The 23169-nt window shown below is 37.6% G+C and overlaps 1 protein-coding gene across 4 annotated transcripts in view; it reads right to left on the reverse strand.

Moving 5' to 3' along the window:
- nphs1 (NPHS1 adhesion molecule, nephrin) overlaps window positions 1-23169 on the reverse strand; it is a 119014-nt gene that overhangs the window by 73814 nt on the left and 22031 nt on the right. For all 4 annotated transcript variants that reach the window (XM_084419147.1, XM_084419145.1, XM_084419146.1 and 1 more), the window contains 2 exons: window positions 17033-17227; window positions 12698-12820 (listed from right to left, as the gene is read on the reverse strand). In XM_084419147.1, coding sequence (XP_084275273.1) covers window positions 12698-12820; window positions 17033-17227 — 318 coding nt within the window. The remainder of the gene's footprint in view (window positions 1-12697; window positions 12821-17032; window positions 17228-23169) is intronic.

The following is a 23169-nucleotide window of genomic DNA, read 5'->3' on the forward strand; positions in this document are numbered from 1 at the left end:
CGTACACCGTTTTTAATAATAACACAATAACCATAACGCGTTGTTCATTATAAACGTGGGATTATGACTTATATTGAGAACGTTGTACATAGAAAACATGCCGTAATGTACCCTGAGTGTAAACAGCCGCATTCATCGTGAAGTGTGCAGCAAGCGATTTGCAAAGATTAATATAAATATTAATATAAAGGTTAATAAAACGTTACACGCACTTCTTCTTCTGGAGGTGCAGCAGGAACACGAATAGTTGGTACCGATCCTTTTTTCAGGAGCAGCTTCTTAGCAAAACCAGCTTTATACTGACCTCGTTTGTAAAGCAGTCTGGTGTGTGAAATGATTCGCGCAAACATGAAAGCATTGACGTTGATCGTGATCGTGATCCCCTTCGAAAACAAACTCAGCCACTGCGTCTTCAGCGGTTCGGATTTAGGAGTATCAAAATGACTCCTGTGTGCCTTATTGCACCCAAGAACAGAACACCACAATCGCTTAGACGCCATTCTATCAACAATGACGCGCGGGCTATGATTGACAGCTCGCTCACGAGCGAGGGTGGGTCTGTGTTGAAACGCTGCTGTCAATCAACAATCGTGGGAGGGGCGTCGATTTTGTGACGTCACAAAATCGAACAGCTTGATTTGAGATGGGGGAAAACATATAAGAAGATAAAAAAAAAAAAAACACTGGATGGATTTTTATCATTTTATGATGGTTGTGTACAGGCACTGCCAACACACATTTCAGTACAATCAACTTGTAAAAGTGCATGTACCATTATATGACCCCTTTAAAGCGGGGCTCAGTAGTTTCGGGATTTCTTCGCTGTATTCTCGCTTTTTGCTCGCAGGTTTCTCTCTAGAGCTCCCCCCACAGCTTCGGAATAGATATTTGACAACACCATTGTAAAAACTCGTTGGCTATTCTCAGACACCAGAGGCTAGTAGATCAACGACATCAAAGCAGATGGGATATTCTTTAAAACGTCTTCTTCATTCGGGTTCGAACAGCGCGAGGGAGTGCAATAATGACGGCATTTTAGCAGATTTCTTTTGGCCGTAAAGCAATTGTTTACATCGCGAGACCTGATATCACGCGATACTTTCTGACGCGGCGGCCGGCGGCCCGCCGGCTCAAAGTTGCAAGTGCGGATTTTCCGCTCACGGGCACCAGGGGGGTGCGAAACGACCACCATTCAACCCGAAATAAGTAATATAACCATTCCAATGACTCTGAAGCTGTTCAGTTAAGGTAAAAAAGTGACTTAGTTCACCTTTAACGGCTGTTTTCTCACCGCTGTCATTTTTGTTGTGTGTTTCTTTTGTTATTGAGAGGAAAGCATGCAGCACATATTTACATATTTATCTAGCGTTGCTCTCAGCAGCGTGGACGGCGTCTGGATGTTTGTTATCAGTGTATCGCTTCAAAGGTATTTCCAGCTTCTTTTTACTTCTGAGCGAAGAAGGAAAAAGAACTTTGTCATAAGTATACTGGGGCCTTGAATCAAGTTCAGTCTCTTGTACGTTACGTGTGAACGAGTGTGAGCACGAGCAATAATTTGCTGGCTGCAGTTCAGTTCACGTCCACAGATGTCGGTAATAACAAGGGTTTCTGAATTCTACATATAGCCTATCTAAAATTAAAGTTAATTACTGTCAGTTCTAATATATTTTAACTCATTCATCTCAAGTCTGATGTCATGGAGACCTAATTTTTAAATGACTAGGCCTCTCAGACTGTTTTTAGAAACAACAAGGGGTGCAATGACTGGAACGAGGGGTCTCTAGCCCCCTGGTCATTTAAACACCCTCCAGTTACCTCATTCTTTCTCCTTTCACTTTCTGCTGCAGTCAAGCTGCGGTAGAAACCAGGTGTGTGTGTTCAGCAGTCTGTTCTTTGAGACCGGAGAGAAGGAATGATGAGAGAGGGAGAGGTTGTGTGTGTGTGTGTGTGTGTGTGTGTGTGTGTGTGTGTGTGTGTGTGTGTGTGTGTGTGTGTGTGTGTGTGTGTGTGTGTGTGTGTGTGTGTGCGTATATGTGTGTGCGTATATGTGTGTGCGTATGGGGAATGTGCAGAGGTGTGTCTGGGTATGTGTGGGGAGTTTTATGTCTGTGTTACTGGGAGCATTAGGAGCCAGAGCATGACAGCCAATGGTTAGTCAGGCAAAGATTATGACCTCAGAGAAGCCCACCTGAGTCGCCCACCATACTTCCTGTGACCTCTCCTCCCTAGACAAATGTACGCTCACATGAACAGAGCAAATACAAAGCCATACATGCACACATACACATTTGTATGCAGAAGAACAGAGAAATGAACACACACATACAAGCGCTCAGGCATAGAAACATTGAGCAGTGAATTTTGATTCATTAGACAAATTTAGACGAATGGACAGATATGGAAGATAAGAGGCTCATTAGCGCAGACAGATGAACATACCCTTTCGTTTTTTCTCTCACATACTCATCAATAAACATATAAACATGCAAATGTTTTCCTCAAAACCGGTTCACACATGCAATAGCCAAGTGAATGAAAAGATAGTCAAAAGGCAATAATTTGATCACAGATGCTCGCTTCAAGCTCTCTCGTATACAAATAGACACATTTCCTGGTGAAATAAACGAAAACAGCTCCCTCCCACATGGACAATTATATGTGTAAATGAATGTTGACACAGTTTTGTCATCGAGATGAAGCTGTGACAACAGTGATGTTTACTTATAGGTGCACTCAGTAATTCCCCCCCCCCCATTAAAAAGTTTAGAAATAAAAGAAATTAAAAATACTTTTGAAAAAGAACTGTGTACAGTGACATGAGATGAGGACTCTAGACATATAAAAGTGGTTTAACTCACAGAGGCAGTCATGTCGAGATCGCATGGCCAGCCAAACCCTTGAATTTGTACTGCATTTTGGAAGCAAACGATGCAGAATAGAAACTTAAATTTCAATGCAAGGAAATATAATAAAAAAAGAAGTGAAATACAAGGAAATTGATATGACTGTATTTTTTAGGAAACAAACTTGTCTAGACAAACTTTTAATGTTGGGATGACAAAGTCATATTTAAAGTTCTGAAAAAAGTTAAAAAGCCGTAAAGTTTGTTGGATGGATGGATGATGTGGTCCTTGTATTCAGTTCAAATATTAGGAAAGTATTCAAGTAAACATTTACAAAACATTTTTAAGCAATATGAGACAGCAATGTTTTCTTTTAACTCTAATGTCATCTAAGCTGTGTAGACTATTGGTTGTTAACCAATAGCCAAATAGCTGGTTAACATTACCCAACAGTGATTTCAGAAACCGAGCAGGTGCATTTTGATAATAGATTTAAAAAAAAAAAAAAAAATTCCTTGGAATGAAATGCATTGATGGTTCACAATAAGACTAGAAACGTGTATTAAGAAAGTAAACAGGGTCGACGTTAATGTCAAGTTCACCGAGTCAGAGAAACCGTATTTGGCCGTATCTGAATAGAGATGAACGCCTACATAGCCAGGTAACTTGAGGCAGATGGAGGGTCATTCATCTAAACCCAACACTGCCTCAAATTGAAGACCGTCTTTTCTCATGGCTATGTGTATCTGCACAACACACACACACACACACACACACACACACCAGAGTCTTGTTAGACCACATGAGCAAACACAGTCTGTTAACAAGTTTTGACCAGACATGCCTCAAAAAGCTTGAATACACTCATCCACAAACACACACATACACACGGTTACACTGGGCTCAGGTGTGAGCTTTGAAGCTAAGAGCCATTGATGCAGTCCCATTTCTTCTCCTCTGCTCTCTCTCTTTCATTCCCTCTCTCATTTCATCTCTTCTTCTCGTCTTCATACCACTGATCTTTCCCCCTCTTCCTTCGCTCTGCACCTCTCCTCTCATCTCCTCCCATCTCGTTCCTGTCTGAAGAGTGCAGCAGGTGCATCTGAGGCAATAGAGATAACAGCAATTTCTCCCTCTCTCTGTCTTTCCTGCTCTTACATTCTTCATTTTTAGCCCACCGCATATGACAATAAACACTATCAACACTCGACCGAACAAGTCTTGATTTGAGTAAATCAAACCGACATATGATAAACAAAATAGTCTCCGAACCAGTTACCAACCATAATCTAGAGACTCGAATCCACTTCCCTACATGACACACAGTCCCAACAGACACTAGCGCTCTCACACTATATAGCACTTTCCAGAGAAAATTGCCAGAATTCTTGCTGTTTAAAGGGTTATTTCGCCCAAAAATGAATATTCTGTCATTATTTACTCCTTATGTTGTTCCAAACCCTTTCGTTCATCTTCCAAACACAAATAAAGATCTTTTTGATGAAATCTGAGAGATTTCTGTACTCTCCATAGACAGACACGCAACTACCAATTTTACTCTTCAAAAAGTCCATAAAGAAACTGTAAAACTAATCCATATGAATTGAGCGGTTTTGTCCAAATGAAGAGATGAAGAGACTTGATCGCTTCATATGATAAACAGATTTAATTTAGGCTTTTATTCACATATAAACATTAAGTGTATTAATTATAATTATAATAATATATCATATTACATAAGATTAGGTCTATTTACAACTAAAATGTATTTTTTTTAATATGCAAATTACATAATAAGGACTAGATGTTACAATCCCAACTGATTCAGTCTGATACCTGTCTTGAGTGGGTTTTAATATGCAATAATATGCAATAATATCATATAATATAATTAAATATATGCTGTAATGTAATATAATATATTATGCAGTAATGTAATGTATTGTAATGTAATATAATATATTATGCAGTAATGTAATGTATTGTAATGTAATATATCTATTCACAACTAAAATATTAGCTTTTGAGATCTGTTTCCAGAGTCGCTACTCTCAACGTCTATAATAGCAGGATAAATCTAACCGTTAGCATTCCCATTCATCTCAATAGCAGTTTCCTCATAGGCACTAAGATTTAGAAACTTTTTTTTTTGTTGAGCCAATCATCTGATCTGAGAATGCCACATGACTAATCACTCTGGAGCTGCAGGAAAAAAAACATAATCAGCCAACCATTGAGCCTCTTTAAAGCTTCATCATTTCAGGAGGAAGCTGTGTTGGACACAGTTTTGCATTTATATTTAGTCTGAGGCTATGCAGAGAAGCAAGAAACACCTCCGGGCTGGAGCACTAGGACGTGCAGTTGACTTAATGTGAGTGACAATCACGTATATGTGGCACAATTCATGACTCAGATACTGAATGTGGGCGGCAAAGAGATGCCTGAAGAAAACCGAGATCATGGCGACTAAGCAGTGACTCTCATCAGGAATGATTCCAGCTCTGCTAAGAGAGCGTTGGGTCACGATATTGCTGGACATTCCGTGTCATATCCGAAAGTTCAGAAATAAAGCCAACTTCTTGCATCTTTCCTTTGAATCGATAAATCAAATGAATCTATCTATCTATCTATCTATCTATCTATCTATCTATCTATCTATCTATCTATCTATCTATCTATCTATCTATCTATCTATCTATCTATCTATCTATCTATCTATCTATCTATCACATTCCCCAAAAAAGGTAAACCAATTCTTCTACAAAGATATAATCAGTGTTGAGGAAAGTTACATTTAAAAGTAATGTGTTATAATATTGCATTACTCTACAATAAAAAGTAATTAATCGCGGTTTTATTGAAAGTAATGTGTTACATTCCTTTTGCTACATACCTTTTGCTACATAACTTTTGGATTACTTTTTCTTACCTGGGCTGGGCTTGCTTGTTTGTTTTTTAATAACCAAGAAAACACTTTTTTTTGTGCAAATGTAAAGGCCCTTTCATGCCAAAAGTGAGAGCTCACGAGCACCCTAAAATGACAAATGGGACACCCTACGGACTCGTGGACTAAATGGACCGAAAGTGAATTTGATACTAATTTGAGCCATTTACGGTCATACAGAAAAGTGGTAATACATCATTCGAAACTGTAATGGGTCACATTTATTTGTGTAAACTCACAATAACAATAAAACGTTGTGCATTTTTAAAATAAAGAATAGAAAAAGAATATGCGAAGAACTGAAGCGCATCATAAAAATTAACCGAAACTCAGTGTATATAGGCTACTTGCCTCGAAGACATTAGAAATATATCTATAGAAAGCATGAAATATCTATCTAAATCTATCATTTCTATCTAAAGACGCGTCCACTATAGGCTACTGTGGAGATGGACTCAGCATTGTCAACTCCATCTTTGCAGCTGACACTGACTCAGATATCATTAGTTTATTAATAAATTATTAAAATGTCTCCTTGCTATTTTTTCCGACACATTCATAATTATTACTTTTGCTGGTGCTTTGCAGCAAACTGTATGCGTTTGCTCGAGCGCGAGGCATATATTACACCCATATTAAAGGCTCGTTATGGCTTAGTATTCCCCCAAGTACATATTTAAGTAATTAAATTAATATAAGCATGCAATTAGTCGACTAATGGCTTAAATGAACGACTACTAGTTGACTAGAAAAATCTTTAGTCGGGGGCAGCCCTTTTACCAAAATATGTTACTGTATATATATATATATAACTTGAAATAATGTTCATAATGTTAAATGCAATCACACAAAAGAAGTGCACGAATAAATTACAAGAAACAAACTTGCAACTGTGAGATAAAGACACAACTATGAGAATTAAAGTCACAATTGTGAGATATAAAGTGGTATTTTTAAGTGTAAGACGGGAAAAGGTTTTCAAAATGAATTATTTTACACAGGCGAAAAGAAGCTTTTGAGCCAGATTTGAACCTGGTTGTATTTGTGAAATGCTAACAATGGTTTGCTAGAATGGATAGTCAGGATCAAAGGAGAAAAAGGACATGGCCGCATTATTGTTCAGGATTATAAGGTGCCACTTGAAGTGACAGCCATGGTTATCTTCTATAACCATGGTCTATGTGCGAGAAAGAAGAAAAACACACACAGAAGCCTTGAGAAAGCTTCACAGCAGTGCCTGTGGAGATAGCTATTGACGCTGTGGCCACGCGCTTAGCTTCTAGCAAGCCAAGGGTGATTCATCTTGAATTAGGCCATTATAAAACATATCACATGGACATAGGGAATCCAATTAAGACCCTGCCTCATCTTTTAGTCTCTCGCTCAGTCTTCTCTCCTTTTTCCCCCACCTCACCACTCCCCTCTGTAAAGACATTATGCCATTTGGATTGGATTTACTGAGGTAGATTAGAAGCAGACACAGCAAAAAATCCAGCCCCGAATGGGTGCAATGGTGAGGTAATGGATGGGAAAATACTGCTGCCTTCAGCACTCACATTTGCAAATGTCCATTTCAAAACATCACATAAACAAAAATTAGCCTATAATATTTCAGTTATATATGGCAACACTAAACAAAAAGTTAAATGGAGTGATGCAATTTTCACATAAGCAGACTATCGGGCTCAAATACATATTGTAATCAAATAAATTAAATTAAATGGCAATTAACAAACCCTACAGTTAATACAGTTAAGTTAATAAGATAAGAACTTAGCCTACATTATTGTGGCAGATAAGCAAAACCACAAATAGACATTACAAAAAATGTGCATTTGAATAGTCACCTGAATAGTCAATATATTGTTTTTTTTTTTTTTTTATAAAAATGTATTATTAAATTATCATTGAACATATTGATTCTTTCCAGCATACTTGCAAAATAAATATATAAAATACTTGAATCTGATTTATTTTACTGCATAAAAAACTGTATTTGGAACCTGTCTGACTCTTCATCATCTTTGGATCTTCATATTGTAAAAGATGGATTCTACCCAGATGGATTATGCAACAAAATTCACTGCTTTAGCCTGCCGAAGCCTTCATTTATTGGATTTTTCAGTTGAAAAATCTTTTTTTTTGTCATGTCGCCATCACCTGCTCTAATGACGACGAGACCCTGAAGTCAGTTATCTGGATCGGTGCTAACTACCACAAACCAATACACCTCCCAGACACCACAGGACTTGACTGGATGGAGGCCGTCATCAGATGTCTGGAGAGCATCTATCCCCGATCCAGAGCACAGCCAGAGCCCAGCCCACCACCCTCGACCACGGAGACTTCGCATGAGCCCCACGCAGATGGAGAGCGACTGCCCGCTGCAATGAGTGAGCCAAATTCCGAGGATCATACATCCCGCGACAGCAGCGACAGAGGGAATACCGGTGGATTTGGACACGGGGACTGGCTGATGGATCTGTTCTGAATCATCATTGCTGTTTCAAGACAGCACTGAAACTTGTATGGACTGTGAAATATCTGTTTAATCGAAATCACTGTTTCGAGACAACTCTATGAACTGTAATTTTTCTGTTTGTCCTGAATCATCGTTGTTTCAAGACCGCCCTGAGACTGTTAAGTTGACCTTTTGGGAATTGGAATACCGTTCTTGATCACCTCAAGCTTACCCCGTCACCTTCACCTCTAAGCTCAGCAAGTCCTCCAGCCCCGCCTCTGCTGGATGCCTGCAGCCCTTCGTCTTCCCCGGGAATGCCTTGCTGTGCTGTGAAGCCGCAGGCCGTGCAACCGCCAGACTCACCCGAGAGAGAAGATTCTGTGGCTCCGCCTCCAGCCTCTGATCCTTTCGCTCCACCTCGGCCCGTCGACCTGTCGGATCCGCTTTGGCTCCTCCAGCCCTCGGCTCCACCAGAGACCCTCGACTTTGCGACTCCACCGGGTTCCCTCGACCCACCGGCTCCCCCTTGGTCAGTTGTCACTCTACTTCAGCCACGGACTTCCACTGCACTCAGTCCCTCCAACCCTATGGCTACAGCGGGTTCCTCCTTCCCTCCAGCTCCGCCTCTGTCCTTAGTCCCACCGGCTCAGCCTCAGTCCTCGGACACTCTGGCTCCACCTCGAGCGCTTGTCGCCGCACCCTCGCCTTGGTCTCCAGAGCCAGCGGTGTCACTCAAGCCAATCAGCTCTTCGTCTGCGCCTGGGGATCCTCTGACATCGTCTCCATCTCCGTCGGTCGTCACCCGGATGTCGGAGGTCACCTTTACACTGCGGCACCTCCCAAAGTCGACTCCTCCGTGGGCTGTCAAACCATCTCGGTCACCAGGCAACTACCATCATTGCCTCCAGGGTCTCATCCGTCTCCTCTCACCAGCCCATCGCCATCTACTCGTCCACCTCTTAAGCCCCCGCCGTTCCTCCCTCACCTCTTCAGTTTTGGCCTGAGGTCGCACCTTCTCGGAGGGAGTGTAATGTCATGATCTGTCAGTTTAGTTTTCATTCTCATGGACTTTTAGTTTGCTTATTTCCTGTTGTCTTTGTTTCCCACCACTTGTTTGTTACCATGGATATTCATTTAATCATCACATCTGTTCGTATTTGAGTTCCCTTTTTCCTCTATTGTTGGTCGGTTGTTGTTTGTGTCTAGAGCAAACTGTTGCACATGCTGGAATATTCTGGGTTTATTTTATCATTAAATCACTTAGTAGTTGGAACCTGTCTTACTCTTTATCATCTTTGTAACACATATACTTTGTTACATATAATGTATAATTGTTCTGATTATATACACACAAATAAATATAATAATGAAATTGGATGAATTATATAATGGATGAATTATATAAAAAAATAATTATATCAAGTTTTTAATATATGGTTTTATAATCATATTTGAAAATCGTACATGGGAATTTAAGTACAGAAGGCATAATTGCAATTTTGATTGCATTGTTAGAAAAAAAAATATTTATATATAATCATATAACTTTATACATTTATAAATATAATTATTTTTAAAAATGCAATTAAAATAAACATTTTATTTTCATTTAAAAAAAAAATATTTATAATGTTTGGAATTTATTTTCATTTTCATTTTATTTATTTTAAAATGATAAAAGTATTATAATAATTAAATTATATAAAATATATTCTGATTTTTTTATTGTTATTTTTGAATAATTAAAACACACTAAAATAATATATTAAATGTACAGTCATATTAAAAGTGCAAACACAATCTGTTGATTGTGATAAATGAGTGACTCAGTCCTGCTGCTGTTGATGCAGCAGCATGTGTGTGTGTGTTTGTGTAAGTGTGTGAAACTGAGATTCTGTTACAGCCATAACTATCTTCACTCTCTTGTCCTTTCTCTTTTTCATTGCTGTCAATAAAACCTGCTGCCTTCCCAGGCAAAAGAAAAGCAGTCACCACAGCAACCGCCCTCCATTACAAACACACACACACACACACACACACACACACATCTCTAGGACAGAAGAGGAAGTGAACGCTTGATGACTGGTGAAGAAAAGGGGCTTTCAAGACCCCCTGCCTTAGACATATGGGCCGGCTCCCACCACAGGAGGCAGAAGAGATGGAAGGAAAGCAAAAGTCAGAGACTGAAAGCGATTGAGCAATAGATGGATAGATAGTTTGGGGAGAAAAAAGAGAGAAAGTGTGAAACAGGGAGGATTACGCATGCATTACAGAGTGTGACTGTGAGAGAAGCCTAGAAAGTGAAAGAATGATACAGTGATATGACGTGGACCAGTGACCATGCTCAGTAACATCCATCTGTCACACAACGCCTCAGATTCATCTTGAAAGGTACGTTACACAAGCAATAAACTACAAACAAATGTATACATGCATGCCTAAACTAAGAAAAGTGATGGAATGGCAAACCTTTAAGGTATACAGTATGTAATTACTGTATTTTTTCCCTCATGTTTTTTTTAAAGTAAAACAAAAGGCAATTATTTTTGAAGAGCCTTCATGCATCTTTTTTTCCCATACAGCAACAGTTCATAGTAACTGACAACGTCTGTAGAGTTCCAAAAAGAACAAACACTATCATAAAAGCATTCAACATGACTTGCATTATTTGTTAACACTTTTGAAGCTGTACACAAGCTAAACAGATGAAAATTTGGATTGTTAATCACTTTAATAATCTTGATTTTGCCAATGATTTGAAAACTCATTTCCCTTTCAAAGTGGAACTTCAACACTGCATCAATCCAATCCAATCCAATGGCATTAAAATTAAAAAGTTAGTTTTTCTCATAAGAAATAACAACAGATTAGTAAAGACAAAATTCATGAATTAGTCCTTGTTTAATGAACTCAAATCAGAATGAACAATTCATTTGTGAATCAGTCTGTCGGGTCAAAGTAATAGATTCAACAACTCACTCCCTCAATGATACAATGAGAGCTTTTCTCAAGCTAGCACCTCACTGAATCTGTCTTCCGGTCATGTTCGAATCAACGAGTCAAGAACGGTTGAGTAATAACATCCTCAGAGCTCGAGTGCTTAAGGAATTGACATGTTGAAATGGCTCCAAAGATCCTCAAATTGAACTCTTATTGGAAAGAACAGCTGCACAGGATTGAACCAATAACTACCAGCATCTTTCACTGAAATCAATTCGACACAAAGTCAAACTCCTTCCCTGTGATGTCTATGAATTTCCTTCAGGTATTCTCGAAGGCGATTCAGCCTCAAAGGTTCACACAATACAAAGAGAATAATAGCCAAGTCACAAAACTGATACATTGCACTGAACCCGAAACTCAAAACTAAGGTAAGAATTTCAATTTATTATCCATTTTATTCCAATTGGTCCAAAAGTCTTTTCATATCTTCCATTCTCTCTGTAAAACCATAGCAGCACTTAACTTAACTACCTCCATAAAAGTTTCTACAGCAAAAGAAAAAATGAAACTCGTCTGGACAAGTTTTATAAGTATATACATTTTAAAAAATGCAATAATTACAAATAATTGTATTTATTTGTATAATAATTTGGATTTATTTTATTTCATTTTAATATATTATATAATAAAAAATTTTTTTTATTATTATTAAAAAATGAACCTTTTTTTTTGCTCCTTCCAAATCTTTTCTCTCTCTAAAACCTTAGTAGCATTTAATTGACTACCTTCATAAAAAATAATTATTTTATTATTATTTATAATAATTATAATTATTTTATAATAATTAGTATTTATTTCATTTTTCTCTTATTATAAAATAATTATATTAATACAATTATATCAAATATTATTTTATTATTTCACTTGGTCAAAACGTGCTACTTTTTGCTCTTTCCAAATCTTCATTTCTCTCTCTAAAACCTTAGCAACTCTTAAACTTGACTACCTTCGTAAAAGTTTCTACAGCAAAGGACAAAGCGAAACCCACCTGGACATGTTATATTTTACAGTGGAGTTTAAAAAATAAACTAAATTAAAAGAAAAAAGTTATCACCCACGAGCAGGGGAACCTCAGGTATAGGCAAGTCTCAGATGTTGCCCGCTATAAGTGCCCTATCCGCTGTGGCCAAGCGCGCTAACTAATTGGCCACATCACTAATGCGAGCTATCACCGCTGTCATACACCTGTGACCAATGGAACTTTATCTGAAGTGCAGCACAAGGGATTCTCCAACACACTGTAGAGAAACTCCATGGCTCATTAGTACCCTGAATGTGGCCATAGTGACAGGCTTAGGTTTGCCACCGAGTGTCACCTTTTCAGTGCGTGTGCAGCCATTAGCGGCCCTGGTTGAGCGATCTGTCATGGCTAAAGTTGCCCCGCGTGCTTCTTTTCACCATTTGCACCCCCCTCCTTGCGAGATGGTAAAAGATCGGTTTGCTTACTCTGCACATTGAGCCAGGCTGAGCGGGACACAATGGCACGGCTGCTTACGGACCGCCCCACTTGGCACTCGTAGTTGCCGTCGTCTTCCAAACTCACGTTGAAAATCTGAAGATGGTACTGGCCTGTAAGAGAAAGTAGACAGAGCAGAAAATACGAGGCGTAAAGAAATGAATATGAGAGAAATATAATGTTTCAATGACTTCTTGTTCACACAGAAAATTGAGCGGAATAGAGACTTGACAATACAGAATGAATATTCAGAGACTTATTAAGCTCTACTGGAATCATTTGTAATGCTGTTGAGTACTATAGAAAAAAAATTCAACCAGTCATTCAGTTTGGAGAATGGGCTGAATGTACACCGGTTTCAAAAGTGCAGACATAATACTTGGAAGTCAGCTTGAAATTAAAATTGACCCCATCTACCTCATGGCCAAACTCATTTTATTTAATAAAATGTGGGAAGAACCAATATAGTAAGGTTAGTGAAGATCCCAGCATCTAAGGGTTAGTTCTCTTTAATTCCAAATGCACTACTAAGCACGGCAGGGGAAACATAATGGTATCGGGGACGCATACCATAAAATGGTATTGTAGGATCTACAAAATTGCTGGAACTTTGAAAATGGACCAATATTTGTGAATCCTGCCGGACACAGTGTAGCCGAGTATGGAGAATCTGTTTGGAGATCAAATCTGTATTTTTCCAAGATGATGATAACGATCCCAAACACACAGTAAACGCGCAATGAAAGTGATCAGGCTGAGCATTTTGAAGTCTTCAAATGGCCTCCTCAGTCCCCTGACCTTAAAGCCATTGAAAACTCTTGGGAAATTATAAACCTGAATTGTGATAAATCATACAGGTCTTCCAATGAAGCTCAACTTTGGGAAGAACTTAGGGAGAGTTGGAAAGAAGTTCTGCCATAATCAAAAACAAGGGGAGAACCAATACAATATTAATAACTGATTGCATTGTAGTCAACGAATGCTTTGTTTCCTGTGAGTTTTGCCTTTCTGGCCAAATAATTGTGCCATTTTAATACCTCAACCAAGTTTAGTGCATTTTTTTTCCAAATATAATATACTCCTCATATTTTGATTGTTTAATAGAACCTGAAGTGTCATGAAAAGTAAATATTTTGCAAATATCCCCTACAGACACCACTTTTGGCCACTACTGTATTTGAAAAAGAATTTATTGTAAATGTATTTACTGTCCCTTTTGATCAATTCAATGAATCCTCGCTGAATAAAAGTATTCATTTATTTCCACAAAAGAAACCAATCTCAGAATACAATTTTGCTCGTTGTTGTTGTTTTCTGCAAACGTGCAGTTTAATTTAACTCAGAATATTACTTGAACGTATGCGCTGATTGATGTCTAGGGTTTTTCAAGAGTTACCACCACTAAGAAGAATTTGGAGATTTGGCATGTTCAAATGCTTCTTGAAATCCACTTATAATTAGCTAGAAACAAATCAGAGTAAAGAAATTACAATTGTCAAATGGCAGTGCTAAATTTGTATGCAATCTCAAATTAACGGTCCCAATTAGCTATGAACACTGTGGAGAGAAGAACGTGATTCATTCTGTTTGATGCAGCCCTTCAACATCATTCCTTTGTGTGCAAGATGCTTGTTATTTACTAGCAGAATATTGTGCCACCAAGGGGTTGTTTGTTCAACTACCATTCTGCCAGGATTAATGGCTGCTCTGACAAAGTTTATGCAAGCTGTTCGAGCTTTGAGCATTTTTCTTTTGCTCCTTTTTCCTTTTCTCCTCCCCTCTGAAGAAAACCAACATGCAGAAAATAGTATCCTGATATGACAGCTTCCACGGCTGAAAAAAGGAGGTGTCAGCCAGGATGGCAGGATAATTAACACCAACCAGCAGCAATTTTCAGATCTATGTGATCATAGAAGGAAAGGAAACCACTTTCAGATCATTAATGATTTTCCACTCTCTTGAAATTGCACTCGGAACACGCTGCCGCGGTGTTGCAGTTCAGGGTGTTTGCGAGCGTGTGTTTCAAGAAGTCCAATAATTATGCCTCTGACAACCAATACGGAACGCCGACAGGGACTCTGACCCGCTCTCTCACTCATTTCCTTTTGCAATGTATAACCTACCGTTTGTCACGCCGTTTGCGTGGTACGCGGCTGCGTATCAGTAGATTAAGGTTGGCAGGGTTAACATTAAAGATGCTTTCAGCGTGTCTTTTTATGATATCATTTGTCCCTTACATGGCACTCTTTATCCATCATGCTATCAATGCCTGGCAGGAAAGCGGTAGCATTGAAGAGTGTAAGCATTTTTTGAGCATTTGTACTTGCATTTGGAACAAACTGCCTCTCTCTTGATATGCCGGATAGCAGCTTTTGTCCTCTATAAAGAGAAGCATATGCTCGGGACTTTTAATTGGCTTTTTTATATATACGAAAAGCACACTGGCCAAGCATCATAGGTTATTCAGTGTCTCAGCCCATCTCAATTTACTCTCAATGTACATTAAAAATAGGAGTAATTCAGGGATGATTTTATCTTTATTTATTCTTTATTTGTAAGGGAATTGGGGTGGGGGGTGGGGGAGGGCTAGGGGGCTGGGGTATTGCAGTCCTCTCACTCTCTAATAAAAAAAAAAAAAGAGCTAATTTCTTAAATCTGTCTCCGATGCTTAAATTAGAACCCCTTTGATAGCATCTCGCTAAGCTGTTTTAAGAGAGCTGAGTGCATTTTGATGAGGAAGGCTGCATCTAAACTAGAAATTGAGACTGAGGCATCTATAGCCCTTTGCAGATTATGAGCAAAACATTTTCCAATGATTCATGCTAATAATCTTTCACGTCGAAATAAAAAACCTGATTTATCATTTCCCAAACACTCCAGTGCATTTACCTAAGACAACAATGTATTAATGGTAATCTCACAAAATCTGTCAAGAGCATTATGGGTCATATTTCACTCCAAAAGCAAGAAAAAAAAGAAGAAGGTGTGTCCCAATTTGCATACTTATGTGTGTACTATTCTATGATGTTTTTAGAAAAAAGTACACTTCAAACGGATGATGCAATTGACTGAAAAAATGAAGTGTGGAATGTTGGACACTTCATGCACTCAACTGTCGCACCTTTAATTTAATTACGTAGTGGAGGGGGAGGGGCTATCAGACTCTGACGTTGAATGACAAAATAAAATAAATATTAATAATAAAACCTTTTAAAGTTCATACACTGGCTGAGTACATAGTGTATAGTGCATAAAAAGTAATGCGTAACAATATTGTGTTACTCAAAAGAGTAACTAATTAAGTTACAGTTACTTTTTATGGAAAGTAATGAGTTACGTTACTTTGGCATTACTTTTTCTCTCCTAGGCTGGGCTTATTTGTAATAATAGCCTATTTGTGTAATTTAAAATATAATCATTGCAGGTTTGCGTAATATTCTGAGTTTGCATTTATTATTATTATTTTATTGATTTTGTGAAATACTGAATCTGTCTTTATGCCAGTGAGATGAGTAAATGTTCACATTTAGTTTAGAGCTACAATAATCATTATGTTCACACACAACGCCTCTGCACTTACTCACAATTTCTCTCAACATGAGGACAGGAGAGCTGCCAGTCAATACATGAGAAAACAAAGTAAGTTGCATCACTTGTTTAAAAAAAGTAACTTTAAAAAGTAATGCATTACTAGTTACTTGAAAAAAGTAATCTGATTACGTAACTTACGATACTTGTAAAGCGTTACCCCCAACACTGTGGATTATAAAATAAAATAAAAAGACTACATAAAATATTAATAATACCATTAAAAAAAGTTTTTACTTAAAAACATATGCCATGTATTTAAAAAAAAATATTACACATGAAATATGTATACATTTTATTTATTTATTTATTTGTATTTATTTATTTATTTATGTATTTATTTATTTTGGGATGAAATGTGACTTGGGCAGGTTTTGTGAGATTTAAGCCCAAATTTTTGTGTCCGCACGGATGGTGCGTGTACAACAGCGCATGTGCGAGTGAATTGAGCCACTAGATGTGTGCATGTGCCAAACGCGTCTTTCTGCACTCACCCCAAAGGAGTATATTCACTAAGTAAATAAATAAATACTTTCTCTGATTTAGCCAAGTTTATTAAATGTACTGTAACTTTTTCTACTCTAGCTGTTTTGAGAACAGTTTCACATTATTGTACTCTTAGGGGACAGTTGCTCACTCATGCACATCTAACAACATGTCAGCAAACATTTCAGCAACTCGTAGACGTTTGTTTTTAATCACCGCATGTCATTCTTTCCATCCCTCCGAGTTCTCACCTTTCTTCTGGTCTCCTGTCATGCTGTAGCGTGGGTAGCCAGGCAGTGATCTCTGAGGTCCCAGGAGCAGCCCATCTTTAACCCACTGCACGGCCCCTGAGGCCCTCAGCACTTCACACTTCAGCAGAGATGTGGCCCCCGCCCTGACCGTCACATTACGTGGCTCTGTCTTGAATGCCTGCTGCCCACACACACCTACAAAAAAGAAAAAAGAAAGACAACAGAAGAAAATGGGCGGGTTGATGCGAGTCAAGGTTAGGATGGTGAAATCTTTCATTTCCGACACAAGCTTCTATTGCTGAAAGATGAAAACATATTTGCAGGGACTGACTAACTAAACTAACTTACAGTTCCCTGTTCATTAGACTGACAGTAGTTCAGGGGTTTGTTGGACAATTTCATTGTAATGAACTGGGCCGGGTTTCCCGATAACGATGTATCTTAGCTCTTAAGAGCGCTTTCTACGTGCAAGGTTACGAACGCTCGCAGCAATTCGCCTTTGGCTAAGCCACACCCTAGAATGTAGATTGACCAATCACAGCGCAGCCAAGAACGAGCTCCCACAGAGGTCCGACACTTTTTCACAGCGCTCCATTGACTTTAACACAGGCGTCTCATATTTTTGGTCTCGGCAGGCTATTACCGTCGTAGTTTTATCAAAAATATGGTTAAACGTTGTGCCTGGGGCATTTGTAACACAGATACGCGTTTCCCAGAGAGGTTGGAGGGGGGTGTCCGTTTTTTTCCCTTCCCAAAACCGAAGTCAAATCCTGACAAGTGCCGTCTTTGGATTAAACTGTGTGGACGTCCTCACAGTCAGCTAAACCCCTCAAGGATAAACAAGTACACTTTTGTGGTAAATTTTGCTTTTAACCTTACTGTGAAGTTATACTAGTTAGACAGTTTTATGCTGTTTTAGGTTATGATTTCGGTTCTCTACCCTAATTAATGAAGAATCAAGGTGCTAGCAAGCAAGCTTAGCGATAGTTTAGTTATCACGTAAGTCAGGATTGTATGTTTTGAGTAGCGGCTGGATGTTAGCTAACTTTGTTATTCAAGATACAAACACCTAACGTTAATGTTACAGACACGCTGTTGTGGTAGTTTTGAAGGTGACTAACGTTACCGCCACCGTGTTGCCCAGATGAAGTTGTCGGACGTAGCAACAGTAACTAAGGGGGGCGGGGCTTAGCCAAAGGTGAATTCCACGAGCGTTTCCCAAAAATTAACTTAACATGAGAACACGCTCTACGTGCTACTTAAGAGTCGCTGTCCATTCGTGAAGTGCTGAAAGTGAAATATAACCTTATATGGAATCGTATTCTGAACGTTTAACCTAATAATTGTCATATGTTGTGGATTAGCAATCAAGACAAGTCTATAAAGCACCTACAGGCGGAGGCACTGACAAAATGGCTGAAAAAAAAAGGAAAAAAAAAAAACCTTTCAAAAGGATGAAATTAATGTCCTTTTAGAGGCCATGTCCTTTTTTTGTTGTTCATTCATTTAATTTTGATTAAAATTATTAGATTCAATTATTTCTATTTTTTTGTTTTGTTTTCTGACATTTTTATTTATTTAATTTATACATTAATTTAACCAACAACAAAAAAAATAATAATAAAGTGTACAATAAAGTACAATCAAAACCTTATATTACAATCACATTGCATTTGAATAAAGTTAAAGGTGTAATCTGCCGGTTGTCCTGCAGGTGTCCTCATAAATCTGTCTTCTTACGATGCACTTGGGGATGTACGATTACTCCAGAGCACTCGTAGATCTACGAAGATTTTCAAGTGCTACTTAAGCTACGATGCTTTTGGGAAACAGACCATAATATTAAGATCAGTCGTACGATCGTTTTTACGATCAATTTAGGCTTACGATGCTTTTGGGAAATGCAGCCCTGGTCCTTTCTCTTTAAAGTACACTGGAAAGTCTTCATGTTGGTGAATTGGTTCGATCTAATATGTAGTGCTGAAAGGAACAATTCATTTTTTTCAGTGAATCCATCAATCCTAACTGATTCTTTCACTCATACATATAATTGGTTATATTTAATCTGGGTTAAATAAGCAGATTCCAAAAAATAAGTAGTTCTAATTGGATTAAATTATGTTTTAAAATACTCATAATCAGACTAGAGTTATTTTTGCATGATAACATATTGTTCACACAATGTCAGTAAATTGTCCCTAATTTATTTATTCTTTTTTTAAATACACAAATTCATGTAATTTCATATTTACATGTAATACATTTTCACGGTTCTCTGATGTCAGTTAATGGTCACATGCAGGTAAAATATTGAATCTTTTTTAGTATGTTTTTTGTTTTGTTTTTATTTATTTATTTTATTTTTACATTTTTATTATTTAATCACTTATTGTCTTTCCATCAACTTACGAAACCACTGCAATTCCTTCACGCAATTCACCCGCAACTGCAAACCCTGATGTAACGTAAAAAATGAAATATATTTGAAATATTATTATCATCTAATTTGCAATCAGTAATGGACTATAACTTGTATGTAATCTACGCAGCACTTTGCAGCACTGGAAAATGTGATTAATTCTAATTAATCAGTTCATTCAGACAGAAGGAGAAAATAAAGATTCACTGAAAGTCCATGCATGTTTTTTTATAGTGAAATATTTATTTAAATACTTAATTATATAACTCAATAATATAAAATCTACATGAATATCTATATAAAGTGTTTGATGATGTCACACATGCATATAAACCTGGTTGCTTTACCAGAGCAATTCAAATCTCATTTCAGTTAACAGCTCTCAACAATAAAAAAGGGATCCAAATAGAGCTCAGACAGTGCCCTTCTTTAATTATCCTCTGCCATTGTATCAGAGGTCAACAATTGTGGTAAGAGATTTATTTTCTTCAGAAGGTTTGAAATGGCAAAGATAATTTAATGCCCCTTCAAGTTTCCATCTCTTAAAAACTCTTGAGCTGTTGTGCTTATAGCCGATGTGAGTTCAAATCTGGTACACAATATTTTCTAACTGGCTTAACTAACAGTGATAGCGAGCTTTGCCTCCAATTTCACAAACATACTATTACTATTACAAATACACAGTTAAAAATAAAGGTTCTTTATTGACATTGATGGTTCCATAAAGAACCTTTAACATACATGGAACCTTTCCTTTACACAATGTTCTTTGGAATGGAAAAAGTTTCTTTATATGAAAAGAATACTACTTTTAAGAACTGAAAGGTTATTTTGGGAACTCAAAAATGGTTCTTTTATGGCATCACTGCTAAACCTCCCTTTTGGAATCTTTATTTGCTGCTGCATCGTCACAAAAGTTTATCATCATGTTTTAAATGCAAGAAGACGTGAAAGAGAACTCATTTTGGTACCCGCTATGTAAGAAGTTTTGTATGCCTTCTCTGGCGCGCGCTTCGAATGTGTGTTGCACACACAAATCTTCTCACACAGCGAGTACCGAATTGAGTTCTCTTTTGCACGCTTGAACAGACATATTCACCCATAATTATATCAAAATGTACGTCCAAAACGAGTATCCTCATCAACATAGTCGGTTATGTTTTAAGTGAATGTAAACAGTTGATATAAAATGCATGTGTAACAGTACATTGGATCCATGCTGCTCTTAAAGTGACAGCAGCCTAATAAACATGCTACTGTCTGTTTTTAATGTTAATCAAACAACAAAAGACAAAAGCATCACTCACTCACTGACTGAATAACTTTTGTAACTTAATCTGTATTTAATTTATCCAGTGAAGATTATGCAGTGCTATTTTACATTTTATTATTCAATTTCTACCTGGAAACTATTGTTAGACCTTCCTGAAAAACCTGAAAAGCACTGTTTATTTGTTCTATTGTAATTATTTGTGCTATTGCCCATAATTGTGTTTATTTGTTCTTATTTTATTAATGTTACTTAGTTCACTTGTCTGTATCACTTTTTTAATTGAGTTGAATTGATTTGAGTTAGGCTAGTAGTTTTTGGAGTCATAACCTTATTTTTTAAGGTTATGAGTAAAAAAGAATGAAAACAATAACTAGACCTATTTTAATTTATTTTATTTATTTATTACTTTTTCTGTGGTAAGGCCAGTGAAATTTTGCAGGGCAAGTAAAAAAGTAAAAAAATCCTTATAGCGTTGAGGCCTGTGCCATATTAAAAAAAAAATTCAGATTACTACTGTATAATGCTTCAGTAAATATTTTTTGATTTTGATTTGAGACATACATCATTCACGTATTCCACCAATATTCAAATCATAATAGAAGTTTTCGTTGAATTCCAGTTGATAACTAAAGCCTGAAATACAATGAGGCATTATTTCTTATTTGTCCTTATCTAGGGAAAAATGTTCCTTTTATAACCAGTGTATATATGCCAAGAGTCAAATGTGAATAAAAAAAGACTTTAGCAAATAAATAAAAATGGTTTGCAGGTTGAAAGAGAATAGGACACTGGTTTTTATACCAAAATATCCTAAATTTGGTCCAACTGTTTAGTGAATTTGCTCAGTAGTTCTGCATAAGATTATCATAAGATTAAGAGTACCATAAATAATGTTATGCTTTCTGTAAGGTTGTCACATCTAGATGCTGATTTACCAGGGCTGCCATGACACTCTCCCCGTTGAAGAAAAATTTGCCTCCCACTATGATCTTGTACTTAAGCATTACTGTGCTGTTCCTCATCTCTGTGTTTTATTGACGACAGATTGGAGCCAATTCAGCTCTGCAAATGAGTCAATAAAGTAATTACAGAGAATTAAATCTCTCCTCAGTGAGAAGGAGAGCAGGGAAAAATGAAGGTATGAAGAGATCTCAAATCCCCTTGCTGTTTTCTCAGCTGTCAATACACCTACGGCTAATATCCACCCAGAAGAATAATGGCTGGGCTACAAAAAGGCGCCTATTTCCTCACCACTTGGGCTGTGGCATTATGATTTGTGTGACACCCATCTGCTGATCATTCTTTCGAATGGAGTCGGCTTGTACCTGTCATAAACATGATTTAACGGGACATAACACTGACGATGACTCTCCGACGACCCCGTTGTGTAACATCAGGCATGCAATTGTGGAAACTCAGCGTGGGAGATCGTACCTAATTAAAAGAATGTGATATTCAAAAGTGGTTTTAGATTTAAAGGAACAGTGTGCCTAAAGATTTTAATTCTGAGATTTTTGTCACCATTATCAATGAACAACAACTCAAAGAACAACCCAAAATGAAAATTCTGTCATCATTTCCTCACCTCTTTCCAAACCTGTATGACTTACATTCATCTATGGTTCCATGAAGAACCTTTACCATACATGGGACCTTTCCATTGTACTAAATGTTCTTTAGATCTTTTTTGCGCCACAGACCGGTTTAATATCAGACAATATTTTCACGGACCGGCCTTTAAGGTGTGGCGGATAAATACAACAAAATAAAATGACACGACCGGCATAAAAACTGGGGTATTTTTTTAAATATAATAAAAAACGTGAATCCAATGTGTAGGCCAACTCGCAACTTTATTAGCAGCGTCCTCGTAACATCGCTCCTAAAGACAACTGAGAAAGCCTGAAGACAAACAAAATGCCCCCCAAAAGAATGCCACCTGTTTTCGGTGCTGATGCGTTCATGTAACATGTAAGGGTGGTGCAGCCAATAAAACACCTAAAAGCTGTCACAATGAACCGGCAAAATTAATGATTATGAATAGGCCTGTGTAAAATATAGCAGGAGAGATTTTAATTGTTTACTAATAAACAAGTGTTTTCTGTGTCAGTGTCGGCTGGAAAGATGAAGTTGACGATGCTGACTCGCGATCTTCGTGAGTAGTGAACGCGCCAGAGAGAAATGCACATTTCATACAGATTACATAAGCAGAGAACAGTCAGTTTTCTTTCGTTTTGAATTGTTCTGTTTAAAGGGGTCATATAATGTCATTTTTGTACAAGCTAATATGATTCTTTAGGGTCTAAATTAAAAGTTTGTAATATACTTTAATTAAAAATTCTAATTAGTATTGTAAGAAAACACTAATTTTACCTGGTCAAAAACAGCTCTGTTTTCAGCACGCCGTTTAAGTGCATGTGTCTTTAAATGATAATGAGCTTTGCT

This window comes from Rutilus rutilus (assembly GCF_951802725.1).
Source record: "Rutilus rutilus genome assembly, chromosome: 9".
Classification (NCBI taxonomy): domain Eukaryota; kingdom Metazoa; phylum Chordata; class Actinopteri; order Cypriniformes; family Leuciscidae; genus Rutilus; species Rutilus rutilus.